At 35.4% G+C, this 18277-nt stretch overlaps 1 protein-coding gene across 1 annotated transcript in view; it reads left to right on the forward strand.

Annotated features, from left to right (window-relative positions):
• LOC140138168 (DNA-binding protein RFX6-like) overlaps window positions 1-18277 on the forward strand; it is a 32649-nt gene that overhangs the window by 2563 nt on the left and 11809 nt on the right. Inside the window, exons 2-8 of the mRNA XM_072160098.1 lie at window positions 2014-2209; window positions 3109-3232; window positions 7819-7880; window positions 9451-9528; window positions 10688-10715; window positions 17389-17496; window positions 17756-17833. Of these exons, the coding sequence (XP_072016199.1) occupies window positions 2014-2209; window positions 3109-3232; window positions 7819-7880; window positions 9451-9528; window positions 10688-10715; window positions 17389-17496; window positions 17756-17833 (674 nt within the window). The remainder of the gene's footprint in view (window positions 1-2013; window positions 2210-3108; window positions 3233-7818; window positions 7881-9450; window positions 9529-10687; window positions 10716-17388; window positions 17497-17755; window positions 17834-18277) is intronic.

An 18277-nucleotide genomic window follows, 5' to 3' on the forward strand; every position in this document is an offset into this window, starting at 1 on the left:
TGATATGATACAGTCTGCCACCCTTGGCAGACTTGGCGGCGAACGCGAAACCTTATATTTTACTGGGACATTTTCAAATTTCAGACCATAAGGCCTAAGCCGATACAAAATGAAGGTGAATTTTGCTACTTGATGGATCAAAGTCAAAATTGCCATTGAACAATGCATAAATTGTACTTTGTTTTGAAAGGTAGTTACTGTCGACGTCAAAATAAAAATAAATTTGAGTGATTGTGAGAATTATTGGGTGTTTTTTTTCAAAGCAAAGAGCATCGAATTTTGCAAAAAATTATCCCGTATATAGACGGTTCGACTTTCGAAAACTGTCCTTGATTCGTCTCTTTGCTAAATTCATTATTGCCCGTTTGATGCGATTCGTCCAAATCCAAATTTCGATACCTTCGTCGGGGAATAATATTTTCCATTATATGGTTTGGTGGATATGAAAGATCACCTAAAACATCAAAAAGCACGCATTAACTCAATTTGCTCAAAATTTTCGATTCGTCACTCTGCTGAATTCATAACGATATGTTTGGGCAAAAAGTCATGACGACAGTATAATTATCTCAATCATGTTAATGAACAGTGTCTGCAATAAGTGCGTAGCAGTAGCAAAATGCTACACAATTTTCATCATTTGCTACACAATTTTGGAATGTGTAGCAATTTTGTACCATTCATAAGCATTCGCTCCCAAATTTGGTGAGCATTTTTGCTACACAAATAAAATTGCTTAAGGGATCTATAGAATGAGCGTTTATTGCGTTTCGACAGTATTTTTTGTGGGACATGAGAGCACCCAGACCTATCGAATTGCATTCTGAATACATAGCATGTCTTTCTGATATCAAATAATGTTCATTTTTTGAAAATCACAATATAATACAAATTTTATGACAAATTATAAAAATTTGATATTTTTCAATTTTTGATATATAACAGTCCTCGAAGTAAATTATATAAATCTAATGATATATTCTTAAAGTGTATGTAGCTGGGAGGAAAAGCCGACGGTCAATTGAAAATTTTGACCTTTCATATTGAAGATATGGATTTTTTCCCAAAAGGACCTAATTTTTGTTGGTGTTTTGGGGAAAAAATCCATATCTCCAATACGAAAGGTCAAAATTTTCAATTGATCGTCGGCCTTTCATCCCACCTACATACACTTTAAGTATAAATCATCAGATTTGTAAAGTTTACTTCGAGTACTGTTAAATATCAAAATATCAATTTTAATGATTTGCCATAAAATGTGTATTAAATTGCGAATTTCAAAAATCAAAATTATTTGATATCAGAAGGACATTCTTCGTATTCAGAATGCAATTCGATATGTCTGATCAGGGTTAGCGGTGACCTGCTGAGACCAGGGGTCCAAATTGGCAAATAAAGGGGTCCAGGCATCCAATTCTACACAGATGTACAAAATTAAGGGGTCCAAATCACGGGGACCTGCCAAATCAAGGAGTCCTGGACCCCAAGACCCTTTAAAACACTACCGCTGTGTCTGATGTGCTCTAATGTCCCAAAATAAATACTGTCCAAACGTTCATACCCCAGCCCTTAATGCGGACCCTGTTAATGAAAGGAAGAGTGATCGCAGGCACGAGAATATATTTCAATGAAAAAACAGGGAAAAAAACACAATTCGATTGCATTGGTCGAAGCAACCAATTTTCATTATCTAATTCAATATATTATTGAAAAATAATACTTTGATGTTTTGCAAAAGTTCATTCTACAAATCATATACTTTGAAGACTTGATTGATTTATTGTTGTGATTGATTTATATACATTCTACAAAAGTCTTGTTGTTATAGCCCTCTTTACAACATAGCTCAAGAACCACAGAACCTACAAAAGTACATTTGAATTCTTCTACACACTCGCTATGAAATGATCAATACAATTTTTGCCAAAGCTCACTACCATTCGCAAGATGCTGTGAACTACCAAATCGCAAAATAGTTGCTAACCTTAACTTTTAATTTTAATGTCTAAACAGACGATATTTCCGAAGAAGACGAAGGTGATGAAGAGGAGGAGGAGGAAGAAGAAGGAGATGAAAAGGAATCGGAAGACAAAGGAAACATCAAACTTGAAAACAAAGACGGAGGAAGCTCCTCGTCACCACCGAGGAAGAAATCTGTAGCACAGATGATGAAGGACAAGAAGAAACAAACGGCTCTTACAATAGAATGGTAAGAACTTACGAACTTATTAAATGCAATAAGCTGAACCTTCGGTGGTAATTTCAACAATGACACACAGGACATACACAGTCGGAATAAGTTTAGAAGAGTCCTTGATCAATCTGAGACAGAGAATCGATTCTCGCGCCGGACGACTCTTCTAAAATTATTTTGTTTGTGAGAATTTTATTCTCTTCAATTCATTCCTATTCCAAGCGCAGTAAGTTGATTCTCTTGATTCTTGCAAGATGACTATTATGATGCATTTGTGAGTATCAATGCCTTCATGCAAGTTCGAAATTGCACACGGATGACAAATCCTATAGGCTTAACTGGCTTATGCGTGGACAAATATTATTTTGACCATTAGAATGAAAGTTCATCTGTGTTGGTAGTATACATAATTTAGTGGTTTAAACCTTTGATCATATAAACACAAAAATTTGCGTACCTGGAATTTTCAGTCGACACTTCGACTTTCTTCATTTTGACCCTTTACCTTAAAACTGGCGCAACATTTGCAATTTACCTTCTTTCTCGGTCATTTTTTTACCAAATACTTTTAGAAAAATGTTCTCTAAGGATATGCAACAAAAACGTGAAACAGATTTTTCAACTGTGAGAAATCAACCTTTGAAATTGGGTAATGTTGTTTTTGGACCACACTGTAGAGTGGGCTTTCTTAATGCTCCTTACACAGATGTGTCAAATTTTCTTTAAAAATTCAAAAATTATACATTTTCATGACCAGATTTAGAATCAGCATTAAAAATGCATTAGAATGAGTATTCAGTTAGATAGCTCTTCATATTTTGAGAAAATATCTCAGAAGTTAGTACTTTTTATGTTGACGCCTATGACCAGCACGCAGACTCATTAAAATATCGCCTGCCTTTCTTCAATTTCAGGTTAGAGGAGAATTATTGCATCTGTGAAGGAGTATGCCTTCCCCGGTGTATTCTATACGCGCATTACCTGGATTTCTGTCGCAAGGAATCATTGGAACCTGCCTGTGCCGCCACATTTGGCAAGGTAAGAAGGAATACCGTAAAACCTCGTCTACAAGCATATAGAGTGATTTTGATGAAAGCTAAGGCCGAGTAAAAAATAATACATGTTTCTCGTCCGCGCCCTCCTCATTTTTTGAAGATATTTCAAATTTCTTTTTATTTTGTAAACTTTCAGTTATAACTTGTTGAAAAAGATGTTTCAGAAGTTGAAACTTATTTTACGGCTTTGTCAATGCATAATACATTATTTAAGAAGAGTTTTGTGATCACTAAAGGGGTCTACCTCTCAAAACAAGAAAATAAAAAGGGCCTCCTCCTTTTTCTCAGATATCAATCTGTATGTCGAATACCCGAAATATGGTGCCAAATACAGGTATTTAGCGTCGTTTTCCAATAAAAAAAAAAATAAAAAATAAAAAGGCCCTCATTCTCATAATTTTTAAAAACCCGTACGAGAAACATGTTTTTATTTTTACTTGGCCTAAATTAATCCAGACACCATCCATTGATAAAATTAGAACAGTATGGAGTTTTAGCAAACAAATTACCGATACAAGCATACAAACAAGAACTGCTGTAAGACCAATCCATTGCATTGGGATATTTGCGGCTGCTTCGTTTTAATATAACCTTCATCAAAACCACTCTATATGCTTATAGACGAGGTTTTACGGTATATTAAAAGTAGCTTTTATTTAACTACTTATTTGTATTCGAATGTAAGTTCATACATGTTGGTGATAAATAATTTTTTAACATGCTATTAAAAGTTTAAACTGACTTTCAGCACAGCAAATTCAACTGCTTGTTCACTGTTGACCGCAAGGGGCAATCTTCGGTAAACGGCTCTTTTCAGAGCCACCAGAACGGCCCTTTTCAGAGCCATGCACCAGAACGGCTCTTTTCAGAGCCACCAGAACGGCTCTTTTCAGAGCCACCAGAACGGCTCTGTTCAGAGCCACCATCAGAACGGCTCTTCTCAGAGCCACCAGAACGGCAAGGGAGGCCTGCATGTCTCATTCTTAGGTACTTTGTCCTGAAGAAGTCAGAGCTACTCCTGATGAAAGCTTGACAGTTCTAAACTTGTCCGACGGTGAACCCGCTAAAAACCTACTAGGCCTACAATGTAATTGAAATTCAACTAACCTTGTCATCACAACATCATGCGGGACTTTGAAATGTGTGTCACACATCGATAATTCAAGGTTAGTTGAATTTGTTGTGCTAAATGTCAGTTTAAACGTTTAGAATTTACTTATTAATTTTGTACTTGGGCCTTATTATATTAATGTGCAAATCTGAAACGAGTTCAGTTTATGGGCGCGGCGGCGGTGCAATTGGTGCATGCTTTGTCTTGTTTTGTTAGCCATAAACACTGGTGAATGAGGGTCACTTGTAATTCGCCGGGTCTATATATATTATTTTTTATAATGGCATTGCGAGATCATTGCCGGTGATCATTTGTACGAATGAAGAGCAGCTTTTGATAAATGATATGATTAGAAAAAGCGTTATTGGACTGTGACATGCAAATTAAATATGTTGCCCAGCCCATCGTCTCAGAATTGCAGCTCAAGATTCAGTGATTTAAATTGACAAAGACACCCGGCAAAGACACTCTTGGCACAGAGTTTCCATCAGAACAGCTTCAATCCGCACAATATATTCAAGATCCACAACATGCTCATCTATCAGGGCACAGTTCTTTAACCCCGATACATTTGTACGTTCATTAAATTAAGAAATTTGATAAATATTCAAAGAAAATTTTTGATTTTTACACATTTTGGGGCAAAAAAGTAAAAATAAGCAAAAATATCAAAATCTGTTTTAACAGCTTCATTCATCAAGTCATAACAAACGGCATACATGCTTAATTTCTAATAAAATATTGAAATTGTGAAAAATATAGGTATTTATTGATTTTCATGTTTTTCTTGCAAATATGCTAATAATATGCAAATTATGAAATTGCAAAATAAAGTTTCTACATAGCATACATCTTTCAAGTGTGATGTTCAAAATGACATACATCAAAAAGAGATTCGATGAAATGTAAAGGTGTAGTAACAATTTTGGCATGGACTGTCTGGTTAGGCAAAGTACGGTAAGTTGAGCTGTAAAGCATTTATGTATATGGTTTGGGTTGTTTTCTACGCGACAAGTTGAAGTGATTTTGTTTGTAATAAGCAAGCGCGATGAAATTGCGATTCTACATACTATATGGTGCTGTTTGCCAAACGATGTATAATGCTAGAATTATTAATGGTTATCGGCATTTGAATACCTTCGCATCATTGCTTTAACACGATTTAAAACAGTAGTACTCAGTAGTTTTAAAATTAATTTTACTACCATTTTATAGTACCTCAAATCTTTGTTCAACCTTCCTTCCACTTTATCATACACAGAAAAACAAGCAAATAATCTTTAAAAATAACAGGAGATTTATGCCGGACAAGATGTCATCCTTTGGTGATATTTGTTACCGCAGTTTACTCATTGATAAATTCACTTGTTCGGAGCGGTAGATAAAGATAGCACAAAAAGATGATACCAAAGGATAAATAACATTAACCCACAATGCCAGGCGCATTTAAAAGTCTGAATGGGCTATTCCATTTAAAATCCACACTACCCCTGTGGAAGATTTTGGAAATATCTTCCACAAGGGGAGTATGAATTTCAAATAGCAGCTCCATTTGAAACTCTTTCTTCCTCAGTGGAAGATTCAGGTTGAATCTTTCTCAGAGGGTGTATGGAATTCAAATGGAACTGCTTAATATGTTCATTCCATTCGGAATTCATACTCCCACTGTAGAAGATATTTCCAAAATCTTCCACAGGGGTAGTGTGGATTTTAAATGGAATAGCCCAATTGACGTTAGTCTGTATATCAAAAGGATTGGTACCCGTTGGTTTCCAGTGGTTGTACACTGACACATCAAAATGCATAAGTTCTGGTCATTTCAAGAGGATGAAATTCAAACCTTTATTCCCGACTTCCTGTGATGCCGGGCTGTGATGAATTTCGGAGGATATCCAATCACCATGTGATATAGCTAGTCAGATAATATGAACAAACCCAGCCAATAACTTCCATTTATGACGTAATGGACCATACAGACAAGTAATTAAGTTAGACAATACTATTGACAGAGAATGCTGTTGTTTCCTAAATTAGCGTGGTCTTTATAAAGATAAGTGAAGTGTACACAAACAGATTTATCTTATAAGTTATAGACGTCATCATCTTAATGATTCTGTTTGGAATGGAATTCGTAATTAAAATTTCTCAATGAGAAAGAAGCGTGAGAATCTATTATTTGCATGGATACGTACTGTCCAGGTGCATGTGAGATGCTCGTGCACTGATCAGCGGCGTATAGCCAGCACTTTTTCAGAGGGTGGGCAAAGGAGGGGGGGGGGGGCAAGAAAACCTTTAAGGGGGAAACTTTTACGATAATGGTCAAAAATGGGTTAAATTGTAGTACAAAAAGGCCTAAATATCTGAAATATCAGGGCGGTCAGCATCTTAGCGGGGGAGAGGGAGGCAATATTTCTCACAGGGGCAGCTACCCCCTTTGCCCCCTGGCTACGCCACTGGCACTGATGTGTTATGAGGTAGCTGAGGGTTTTATTGCGATATTTAAAAAATCGTAGACCTGGCCGTGGGTTTATTGCTGAAATATATGACCCTTATTTACTCACTTTGTTTGTTTGTTGTTGTTGTTTTTGTTTTGTTTTTGTTGTTTTTTGGCTTAACCTTTCTCTTACTACAGTACAACACCCCTTCTGGATTTCTACACTAAACTTAACACCCATTTGGTACCAATGGATCTCCAATGTTCCTTATCCGTTGATACCATAAATCCAAAATTAGAAGCAATTTCACGCATTCCTACACCTTAGTGGCAGCCATAGTTGGGTCCCCGTCGGCTCCATCTCACCTAAAATGTGAAATGATGCGGCCTTGGAGGGTATTTAAGCCTACATTCTGTCACCCGTGTTACACGTATAGACAAAAGAATGATGACAGTTTTCAACACAAACGAATCTAACATCGACCAAATCCTGACCATGACTTGGCTCGTTGGATTCGTCTATATTCCGTCATTCTGAAGTTATAAATATCAAGTTTGAGCAGAAATAATTGTATCGTGGACATGATGGAGCTCATTACCACCTTACCCTTGAAGTTTTATCCCTCCACCCCAGCATAAAGTGGTCGGTTAAATTTTGTTTTCGATAAAATAAGCGCTATTAAAGATTGATTCAGTGATGGGCCCATGATTAGGCTGAGTCATTTGGTGGTAACAAATAGCGCATAGCTTCCTAATGTAATCATAATGCTCTGTGCGCTGGCCATATATCATGTAGGCCTATAATATATAGGCTTCAACATAAAAAGACCAAGTTTTGAGCTATTTTCTCAAAGTTTCAATATCTCAAGAATCACTGAAACAATACTAGGCTTGTTTGTACTCATTTTAATGCATTTTTCATGCTGATTCCAAATTTGGTCATGAAAATTTACAATGAATACACACTAATTGACTAGATATTTTACTGTAGATAACTGAGATATTATTATCTTTTCATATCCAGACGATTCGACAAAAATTTCCGCACTTAACAACAAGAAGACTCGGAACAAGAGGCCATTCAAAGTAAGTTTCTTTAACCTTATGAGAACTACTTGCCTATTGGTCAAAAAGAAGTTTTCATTATCAATTGTTGGAATAATTTCACCACGCAAAAAAATTGGGGTGAATAATTTGCAAAGCTCCATTCTGATTGGTGATTAAAGTGAAGATATCGTGTAAATGACCAATCAGAGGCAATGTTAGATCGGCAGGTAGTGTTCAGGGGGTGTATCGTCTCAATTATTTTACATTTTTATGTGACAAACTTGAAACGATTTATAGCAATTTTGCATGTCATCGGATAATGGTATGTAAACTAGGAGGAGCGTTGAGGCGGGGTACTCCGCTGCTTCTGGACATTCTGTTACCCATTAAAATTCATTAAATGAGTCATACGGGGTAAAGGGGAATATTATATAATGTCCATTTTGAAACAAACACAAATTACTTCTGTCAGTGATAAATTGATTCTAACTTTATTTTGTCACAGGCAATTAGGTCTCATTACCATACTAGATAGATATTACCAATGGTTGTGTGTTTTATTGTACCGCTGTGCATACATGTAAATTTGCTTAGCGCCCATGAAACACTCTTCAATGCTACACGTTATTATACCAATACGTATAACAAATGCTTTTATATCATTACCCGTTTTATTAAAATTGTAGTATTTCAAATGTTAAACTAATTTAATTATATTAGCAATATCATGCTCCGGTATTATGCCAATCGCTTTTTCCAAAAGCGTATCTTCCGATTTACAAAGGACAAAACAAGGCTGTTTAGCTATCATTTCATTTAAAGACATTCATTATTCGCCCAGACGTCATCACCGGTAATGATAGGCCTATATCATCATGATCATATCTTTCTTATCTTGTTTTTCACGGATAAGAAAGATGAATTTGTTTGCTCACTTTTTGAGCTGCTTTTTATTACCCTTTGTGCCCACTAACACACGAGACCAGTCAATTCGGCTGCTTGCTTATCCTATTGTCGTAATCACAAGTAGCCGACCGATGAGCTGTAAATTCCTCTTTCTCCAAAATTAAAACCCTTCAATGGGGTTGTATTTTGTCTAAATGTTGTTACAATATTGTCCACATTATGTTGACTTGTTTATTAAACCTCTAGATATGCGCGTGTTTGCTGCTTCTGCTTTTACGATGAAAATTCATCAGTGTAATAACAATAATAGTCATAATCTAGTTCAGTTTAAGAATAGGGGATGAGAGTACATTCATCATATGCTGATTTACAAGTCTGATTGATTGTAGCACTCTAATAATAATGTTAAGGAATTAACAAATTCTAAACCATCATCTCATTAAACTCGGTTATATTTATCCGCCATTATGATTGGTAGTCAAGCTTTTGGTAAAACAATCGCTGGGTATCTTTTAAAAATTATTTTGCATATAATAACAGCTATATGGGATGAAATCAAAACCCGACCGCCGGTTCCGTCCGGTTTCTATTGTTCTAAACTGGGACGGAACGGGGCGGAACCGTCGGTCAACTGCCGGTCGAGTTTTAATTTCATCCCTAATGAAAAGGGGGATATTAATGCCGATGTTTTCTGCTGTTTCAGGTATCATTATTATGGCATTGGTATCAGAGAAACAAGTGCATACTACCACACAGTGTACTCCGGTAAAGGTTTAACCAGGTAAGATTGTCTTTACAAACTCCTTTCATCCAATTTTGTATTCGTTTATATAATTATATATAAATAGGCCTAGAGGTTATGATCCGTGTTCTATAAGCTGCATATCCTATCAGCGACTGCTATATGCTATACATTGTTTACCTTTTGTTACACATGAGTAAAGTGGATAACCTCTATTATTCATATGAATTTTACAGGATTGTTTCATTGCGATATCGATATCTGGCATATCAGATATGGACAAAGTTTTACAACGGCACCAGTGAAAATGTAGAAACGATGAAAATGTTCAAAAAGTAGTCAAATCGATCACCATGTTAATATGCAGGCTAATGTCCTTCCAAGAGAATAGGACATTGGGTTATATAACATACCCGCAAATACTAATCAGTTATCGCTGGCTTAGAAAGCAAAGACATATTACCCGGCCGGCCGGTCCAGCCAGCGATATAGTGTAATAAAGGTTACTCTGTTTACCAGATAAGAGGGCAATAAAAGGATGCTCTCATCAAGATATTTTACAAAGTAAATATGACAAAGATGTACAAATCCGCTTACGTGAAATCAGAGAATAACCGGACAAGAACGAGACCCAAACTAATATTGACAAAGCGGGGAGAACATACGGTATAGATTACATTAAGAGTGATAGGTATCATCATGTTATGGCTGATATGTCAGCCGCCGCTTTTGTTTTTAAAAAAATACCCCTCACAAACAACATTGATTTACTATTTTTAGAATACAAGAATATATCAGTTTATTGCTACTAATCTTAGTTTTCTTTATTTCAAGACAAACGCTAGTCCACTGTAATACCCGTAGTAATACCCAAATAGATGACATATTTGTTTCCACTCCGCACAAAGAATAGAGGATTTTGCTACTCTACACAAAGAAAGCAAGTAATGAGATCAGTGTAGTTTTTCCACTTCCAGGCACTGCTTTTAGGAACACGCGTAATTTCAGGAATTATGTTGTTGCCAGCAACGCTATGAATTAAATGACCTTGAGTGTGTCTAACATGTTTATATTTGTAATACACAAATATTAATAACTAATAAATAAGCAATATGTTTGTGTGTTGCCATATAAGGCAGTAGTCTGTGATCAGTGAAAGTTTACAATAATGTGCTGTTATTTTTACTCACGTTTCTAGATTTTCTGGAGCTAGACTGAATAATGAAGTAAGTGTGGTTTATTTTTTGTTTCTATATAAAAGCAAACAGCTAGTATCTATTTGCGCGTAATGTGTCTTCAAAACGTACGTCTCTGAACATGTTTTGTTCTTAATGCTTACTTTGTAAATGCTATGTCTTTCTGCCTTTCAGTAAATAGTAGTCTATATCATTATTTGATAAAAATTCATAACATTATATTCTACTTTTTGCTAATTCTACAATAACGTTGCTTTTCATCTTTCTTTGTTATGCAATCTAGTTCAGTTTACCCTAACCCTAACCTAATACACCTGTTGAAATGACAGTTTAGGCTTATATTTACTCGGGATGAACCCGCTGCACAATTCTACCATTCGAATGTTTCCAACCAATCGCGTTAGGTATTAAAGTCATTGTATAGGGAAGTAGTTTGTTATGGTTGCTACTATATTTTTCACGTCTGACACCGCACTATTTTGACCACCAGTTGCCCCGTCATATTTGAAAGACACGTGCAGTTGCCCAGATACACAGTAAAGTACAACCAAGTCCAGACGGTAGCCAATGACCTTATACCATCACAAAACATTCCTCGGGAAATACCTTAGTAACCATTTTTTCTTCCAAATATCAACTTGTAACCGTCATTTTTACGTATCTATGGGTTCTACAAAGACTTGTGATTGCTCAGAAACACACCTTAGTGTTGGTTGTCATGTAAGGGGGAACTTTAGGGACAGCCCGTAGGAGCATTGCTTAACTACTATCAAAGAGTTGGGACTTCCGTTGATATCAATTATATTAAATGTCAATGTCCTTTTTGGTGCGATATGATATGTTTGAAATCAAATGTATAGTATAAATCAAAGTAGTTGAATACTACGTAATTCAAACAGAACAGCAATTTGATAAATAAAATCAAGGTCAGGTTAGAAAAATCTTTATTCAAAAAAACCGTTTTATCTACATTTCCTACTTTATATATGAACAATAATAATATGTCATTAGTATTTTTCCTTGTCTGTTGATAGGTTCCCAAACGAAAAAGAGAAGACAGTTATTTTAAAGATTGCTACCATTTAGTGTTCAAATAGTATTTAATTTCCTCTTTTGCATATTTTGTTCAAGCTTATTTGCAGAACCATTTTGCTGAAAATAGAAAACAATTGAAAATAAAACACAAAAATGTTATCATAATTTAATGGCCTTTTATCTTTTATTGCTGATTGCTGATAAAGCAACTTCCTATAAATATGTATTTTTGCTTGCATCGACTGTTGGGTCAATCCAATCATATATTAGTGGTTATTATCATCAATTTTGACAGTTCTCAAGTCCTTTCAAGTCACGTATAAGCGATAAGGCTTGACACCGTGAACAATATAAAGGGCGGTGGACAGGGCGCGATCGAGCAATCAGTATTAAACTCAGAATGGCATTTCGGTAATGGTTGTTTGCTCAGGGAAATATTATAAAATTATTGTTTGCTGTATCTTGAAAAAAAGAAGTATATATCCGTGATAAAAAGCTATAAAGGTTAGAGAATATGATTCGAGTGCTGCATTGAGTCGCTGGATTTTTTTTTAAACTTGAGTTTATGTTAATATGAAAATTCAAAATATGTGAACATGCTTGCATTGTATCAGTGATTTTGAATTATACGAATTTCGTCGCTTTCATCATTTGAAGTTTTCGGCTTGTAACTTTAAAAAAATATATAGGCCTATATCGCTGATATTTTACGTGTTTGATACTAAGCAAACATAATGTTATTTTCTAATGGCGTCGACGAAAATTTGACAAAAATGGAACGTTTTGTACTTCGAACCTTTGCGGAGCGTGTTGGTGATATTTGCCTATGGAATGAGTGAAAAAAGAGGCAATATATGTCGGAACGTTGATGGCCTGTATTTAGTGGTGCAAACAGCTGCCAAACTACGAGCGAGCGAGAGAAAAAAAAAACTGATGATAAAGTTAATGGTTGGCCGGATGGTGATTAGTCATTCTAAATGTATTTTTAACTGCAGAGAGGTTTGTTGCTTTTTTCGTTAGATTGGAATGGACTAAGATCTAATTAAAGGGAAAATAAGCAGAATTTGGCATGTAGCCGCAATGATACATCCAGGAAGAAATTCTTTTTCTTCATCTTCCTTATTTAGTGCCCCCCTCATGTATGAGTATTATCGCACTGCGTACAGACAAGCTGTACTTATTGTTACTCTGGAACCTTGAGTAGATGAGTGTATTTTTGAAGTACAGTCAACAGTACCGGGATGATCCCCTGCTCTTTTCGAATAGCCTGTGACGTTCTTTAACGTGCACACTACATTAATGTGAGAAAATATGCATGTATAGACGGGACCGACAGCTTAAAGTGCCCTCCGAAGCACTAAGCAAGTAGAGTGAAGTACCTTGCTCAAGGACACGAAGAGCCAGCCGAGCTCAGGCGGACCTCAGATTCGAACCCTTGACCCTTGGATTCACAGTCCAACGCCTTAACCGCTAGGCCACGCTTCATCGGTAATAGAAAGGTATTAGAGCATTAATGAAAGGTAGACAGGAGATATACAAGAAATCGGAAAAGAGCAAATCAGAAAGGAAAAGAAGAAACGCATTTTTTTTTTTTGTCTCATGTTATATGGCTTTAACCACTCCTGGAACTAGCCCACATTTAACACCACACGGAAATGAATAAAACTTAAACACACCAATTGCGTCTCTGTCAGGATTCAAATTCGTATACTTGTATAACAAAATTAGCATGCACATAAGGCAAGCAGCCTCCACAAAAATATCACATATTTTTTCAGCTTATCCGCAAACATTCATTCTTATATAAATAGACAATTTTGAATTAACCATAAAAGTGATTTTTCATACCTTTCCCAGTGGCTTTAGACAAATAGGCCTATGTAGAATTTGGGAGTGGTGGGTGGGAGAAAATTTTCAGCATGACCTGTCTGTCTGAATTCCGACAAAGTAATGGCTGCCCAAACATAAACAAAACGCGACCGCTAATTGGCTCACCAAAACGGTCCTGATAACGAGATAATAAGCACTTGAGGCAACCAAATCGGGAATCGAACCATTAACAAAAGCAACAAAGGGCTATCTGCATCTGGGCTCTCTACAGACGTTTTTGCTCATTATCTCCAAATGCCTAAATTGTAGATAGCCCTTTGTTGCACTAAACCCTCGAATTAAACTTTTCAGTTCCATTTCATGCTGTTGAAGATGTAGCCTACCGGTTGAAAGACCGAACATATTTACCTAAAGGCTGCTTCCATCCACGATCCGGTCGGTCAAGTCTCCCGTCCTCACCCAAACACGACATCTTCATCTTGATCAAGTTCTCAATTTATGTCATGTGGTTGTAAATGATTGCCAATACTTAATCAAGACAAGCAGGGAAATTCAAGTACCTTTCGTCCCGTCAAGTGTATCTAAATAAGTAAGATGCAGCATACACAGACTGGGTTTAATAACCCGCCGTTCTCCTTATTAACTCCTTACAGCGCTAACTAATTCGACCATCTTTGCTCGTGTCATTGGAGTAAACTTGAAAAATAATAGCTAATAATGGTAGAATACATGTTGATATCCATTCGAAATCTGTTTTCAAAATAAATAAAAATTAATACAAAAATGATATACCCATTTGATGCTTCCGAAAAACTTAAAATTTGCATTTCGTACTTATCGTAAATTTTAATAAACAAAAGAAACAAATTTGTGGTATAAGTGGAAAATCGCTCGTAAGCGTGCCATTTCAATTCTAAATACGTCGTAGTAAATTGACTAACGATATTTGAAAACATTGTTTGCGTTGCCGTTATTTATCACCGCGTAATGTGTATTTGTAACTATTGTAGGGAAATGGTTGAGTACTACAGCGGCAGTTCCCTGTCTTCCGGTTCTGATTCAACATTATATATACTTTGCTGATTTGGTAAATGTAAAGTCGCGGATGTGATCCTAAGTTAGGGCGAATTAGGAGTGTCATTAACGTCGATCTGCTCAAGTGAAAGTGGTTTCACAGCGATAATGCCCTTTGATGCTAGGATCCGAAACATTCTCATCTAGGAATAGTGCACAGTTCTTTAACCCCAATACATTTGTACATTCATTGAATGACCTTTGAAAATTTGAGTACAAAAACTCATACTTTGCAACTTGAGGTCAAGTTTTGCACTATGGTTTGTTTAATTAAGGTTATTGGACTATGTCATTGGGATGAGGCCATTGTGGTCTATAGTAGCTAATGGTTTCATCGTAGAATGAGTAAATAGGTCAATCTTAGAATTTATCTCAAAATTTCAATGGCTTTTTTACTAGGCATGATGGTAGCTAAGAATTAGATCTTGAATCTGAATAACCTTTGCGCTATAGCCATATAGGCTCAACATAAAAAGTCCACTGAAGTTTTGAGATATTTTCTCATATCAAGAGCTATCTTAAAAACCACTGAACCAATACTAGGCTTGTTTATACTCATTTTAATGCATTTTTCATGCTGATTTCAAAAATGGTCATGAATTGTAACAATTTGAAACCTGTCGTCTGCAGTCGACAGGTTTGTGATCCAATGTTGTATGTACCCAGCAAACACAAAACGTTTTCGACATCATTCGCAAAAGGTTATAAAAGGTTGTCAGAAAACGTTTAAATGTCGGGTTATATAAAGGGTACATTAATGGTATAAAACGTTTTCATAACATTAAATAACATTTGTTGGTAATTTACTGCACAGCAAACACAAATGTTTTACAGAAAACATTTAAATGTCGGGTTATAGAAAGGGTATAAACACGTTTTAATAACATTCCAAAAACATTTTTGAAAACTTGGTACAAATCATTCTAAACAGAATGTTATTTTGGGGTTGAAAAATATTTTGCAAAAAATGTTTGCCCAAAATATTTACAATAACGTTTTTAAAATGTTTTCACGACCTTTATATAACCCGACATTTAAATGTTATTATAACAATATGTAAAAAACATTTTAAGAACATTTCTGTGTTTGCTGGGTGCAAATATTTTAATATAATGTTATTTAAGTGTTGACAAAATATTTGGCCAAAAATGTTTGCAAAAATAGTTTACAATGACATTTCGAAAACATTTTTAAAATATTGTTGTAGTGTGTTTTCATACAAAACGTTTTAAAACGATTTCATGACCTTTATATAACCCGACATTTTAATGTTATTAAAACGTTTTACCTAAACCAAACCCCAAAATATAACTTATTTAAAACGTTTTAAAAACATTTTTGTGTTTGCTGGGTAATAGTTCTTGTGTAACCAAGAAACGGAAAGCTTACGTTGTCTTCTTATTTGTCACACACAGGAACAGTAAATAATATAATGTTATTTTACAAATTATTACAAACCCAACATGAATATATGCATGCCTCCATACATCACATCAGGTCCGGAGGGAGGGGGTACTTGAATTACATTTTGACAGGGATGTGCCTCTGGAGCTCTGAAACCCATACCCATATTTCGGGATTTTGTAACCTAAAAACGACTTCTTTGGCAGTTTTTGACTAATTTTTTCAAATGTGTGTAAAAAGGACTAAGGAGCGGCATGTACGACTTGTTGTACAAGTAGGAGTCTGTGCTATAGGTCTATATTAACATTATTATAATGAATGAAATGATGTGACAGATTTAATTAAAGTGTAATGAATAAGGCAGTAGTTATATCTATCATACGAAAAGCGTGTTTAAGGTGGTACTACACCCCCTAATAAATTTTGCATTTTTCTCAAAAAATAACTACACATTTGTAACAAAAGTTATGTATATTATAGGGACAAGGAATCCAATTACTTTACTGAAATTTCAGTGATTCAAGACAAGTGGTTCACTATAATGTTAAGAAATGATGGACATTCGAGCGGTAGTCACAGATTTATCAAGGGGTGTAGTACCACCTTAAACTAAACACAATTGTCTTATGATGTGTACATTCCATCATCGCGTGCAAAAAATTAATAAAATCCTGTCTTTATTTGTAAAGTGTGGATATTTCTATATCATGATATTGGATATTCTACCGATATGTTAGCTAAGATCTTGAGAAGGGACACGATAGATTAATCGCATTGAACACTATACGATGTAGGGCGGGTCTATAAGGCCAAGAAAAAAATTGTTTCCTTGCCCTCCAGTGGGATTTTTGAGGTGGGTGGGTCGGTCGGAAAAATATATTTTTTTAATGACTCACTACTGTATAGGCCTGTAGGCAATGAACATTGGTCATGTGGAAAGATACACCAATCATTCACTTTAGACCTTCAATGTATGCGCAAGATACACCACAGAAATTAATTCAATTAGAACGACTGCATAGGCCTACTTACAGGCATAAGACACCAAGTTTATTGGAAACATTGATGCAGTAACGGACAATTATAAATGTTAAAATGAGTTTACAGTAATGATTTTCTTAAGATAAATTTTGTTGGCCAAATTTAGCTTTAAAATGAAATTTAGACACAGAAAAAGTAATAAAAAACCATTAAAATTATAAACTAAAAACTAAAAAAAGGAATTTAAAGGGCCGACCCTGATTTTGGCCAATTTTGTGTCGGTCGGTGGAGGGCAAGCAAACAGTATTTTTTGGCTTAAAGGTTTTTAGGGCAAGCGTGCACTGTTATCTCTATTTTCTTTCATTTTTTTTCCATCCAGGGTGGTTTCACCAGAAAATATTCTCTTGCATCGAAAACAGGAACTTTGCTTCCAGAATTTCCAAGCGTCGAGAATATTGTTTTACCATATAATATAACGAGAGAAAAGGTAAGTTATTACCATTAATTTTTAGCAATGTTTTATCATAGTGATTTTGTTTGCCAATAAACACCAGACAACACAATTGGAATTAGAAATACAGGTCAAAATGAATTCACACGAAGTAGTACTGATATGCTTTGTCGTTGTTCGAATTATTTCAAAATTTAAGTATCACTACCACTACCACCATTTACTCGGAGCAATTTGAAACTTGCCTATTATTACAATTGCGGTGTACTTTTTTTCCTTATTTTTCGTGTATTAGGTTGAGACACTAGTCATGATGTATAAGACACATTGCCAATGCATCTTGGATACGCTGATCAACTCCAACTTTGATGAGGTAAGAAACATTTAAAGAGTTTAGTACCCTCACAACGATGTCTGCTTGCATTGCATTGCATTGCATTGCATTGCATTGTATTGCATTGTATTGCATTGCATTGCATTGCATTGTATTGCATTGCATTATTTTTACATTACATTACATTACATTGCATTGCATTACATTACATTACATTGCATTACTTTACATTACATTACATTACATTACATTACATTACATTGCATTACATTGCATTGCATTGCATTACATTGCATTGCATTACATTGCATTACTTTACATTACATTGCATTGCATTGCATTACATTTCATTGCATTGCATTACTTTACATTACATTACATTACATTGCATTGCATTGCATTGCATTGCATTACTTTACATTACATTACATTACATTGCATTACATTGCATTGCATTGCATTACATTGCATTACTTTACATTA

Source organism: Amphiura filiformis, chromosome 17 (assembly GCF_039555335.1).
Source record: "Amphiura filiformis chromosome 17, Afil_fr2py, whole genome shotgun sequence".
Taxonomy (NCBI): domain Eukaryota; kingdom Metazoa; phylum Echinodermata; class Ophiuroidea; order Amphilepidida; family Amphiuridae; genus Amphiura; species Amphiura filiformis.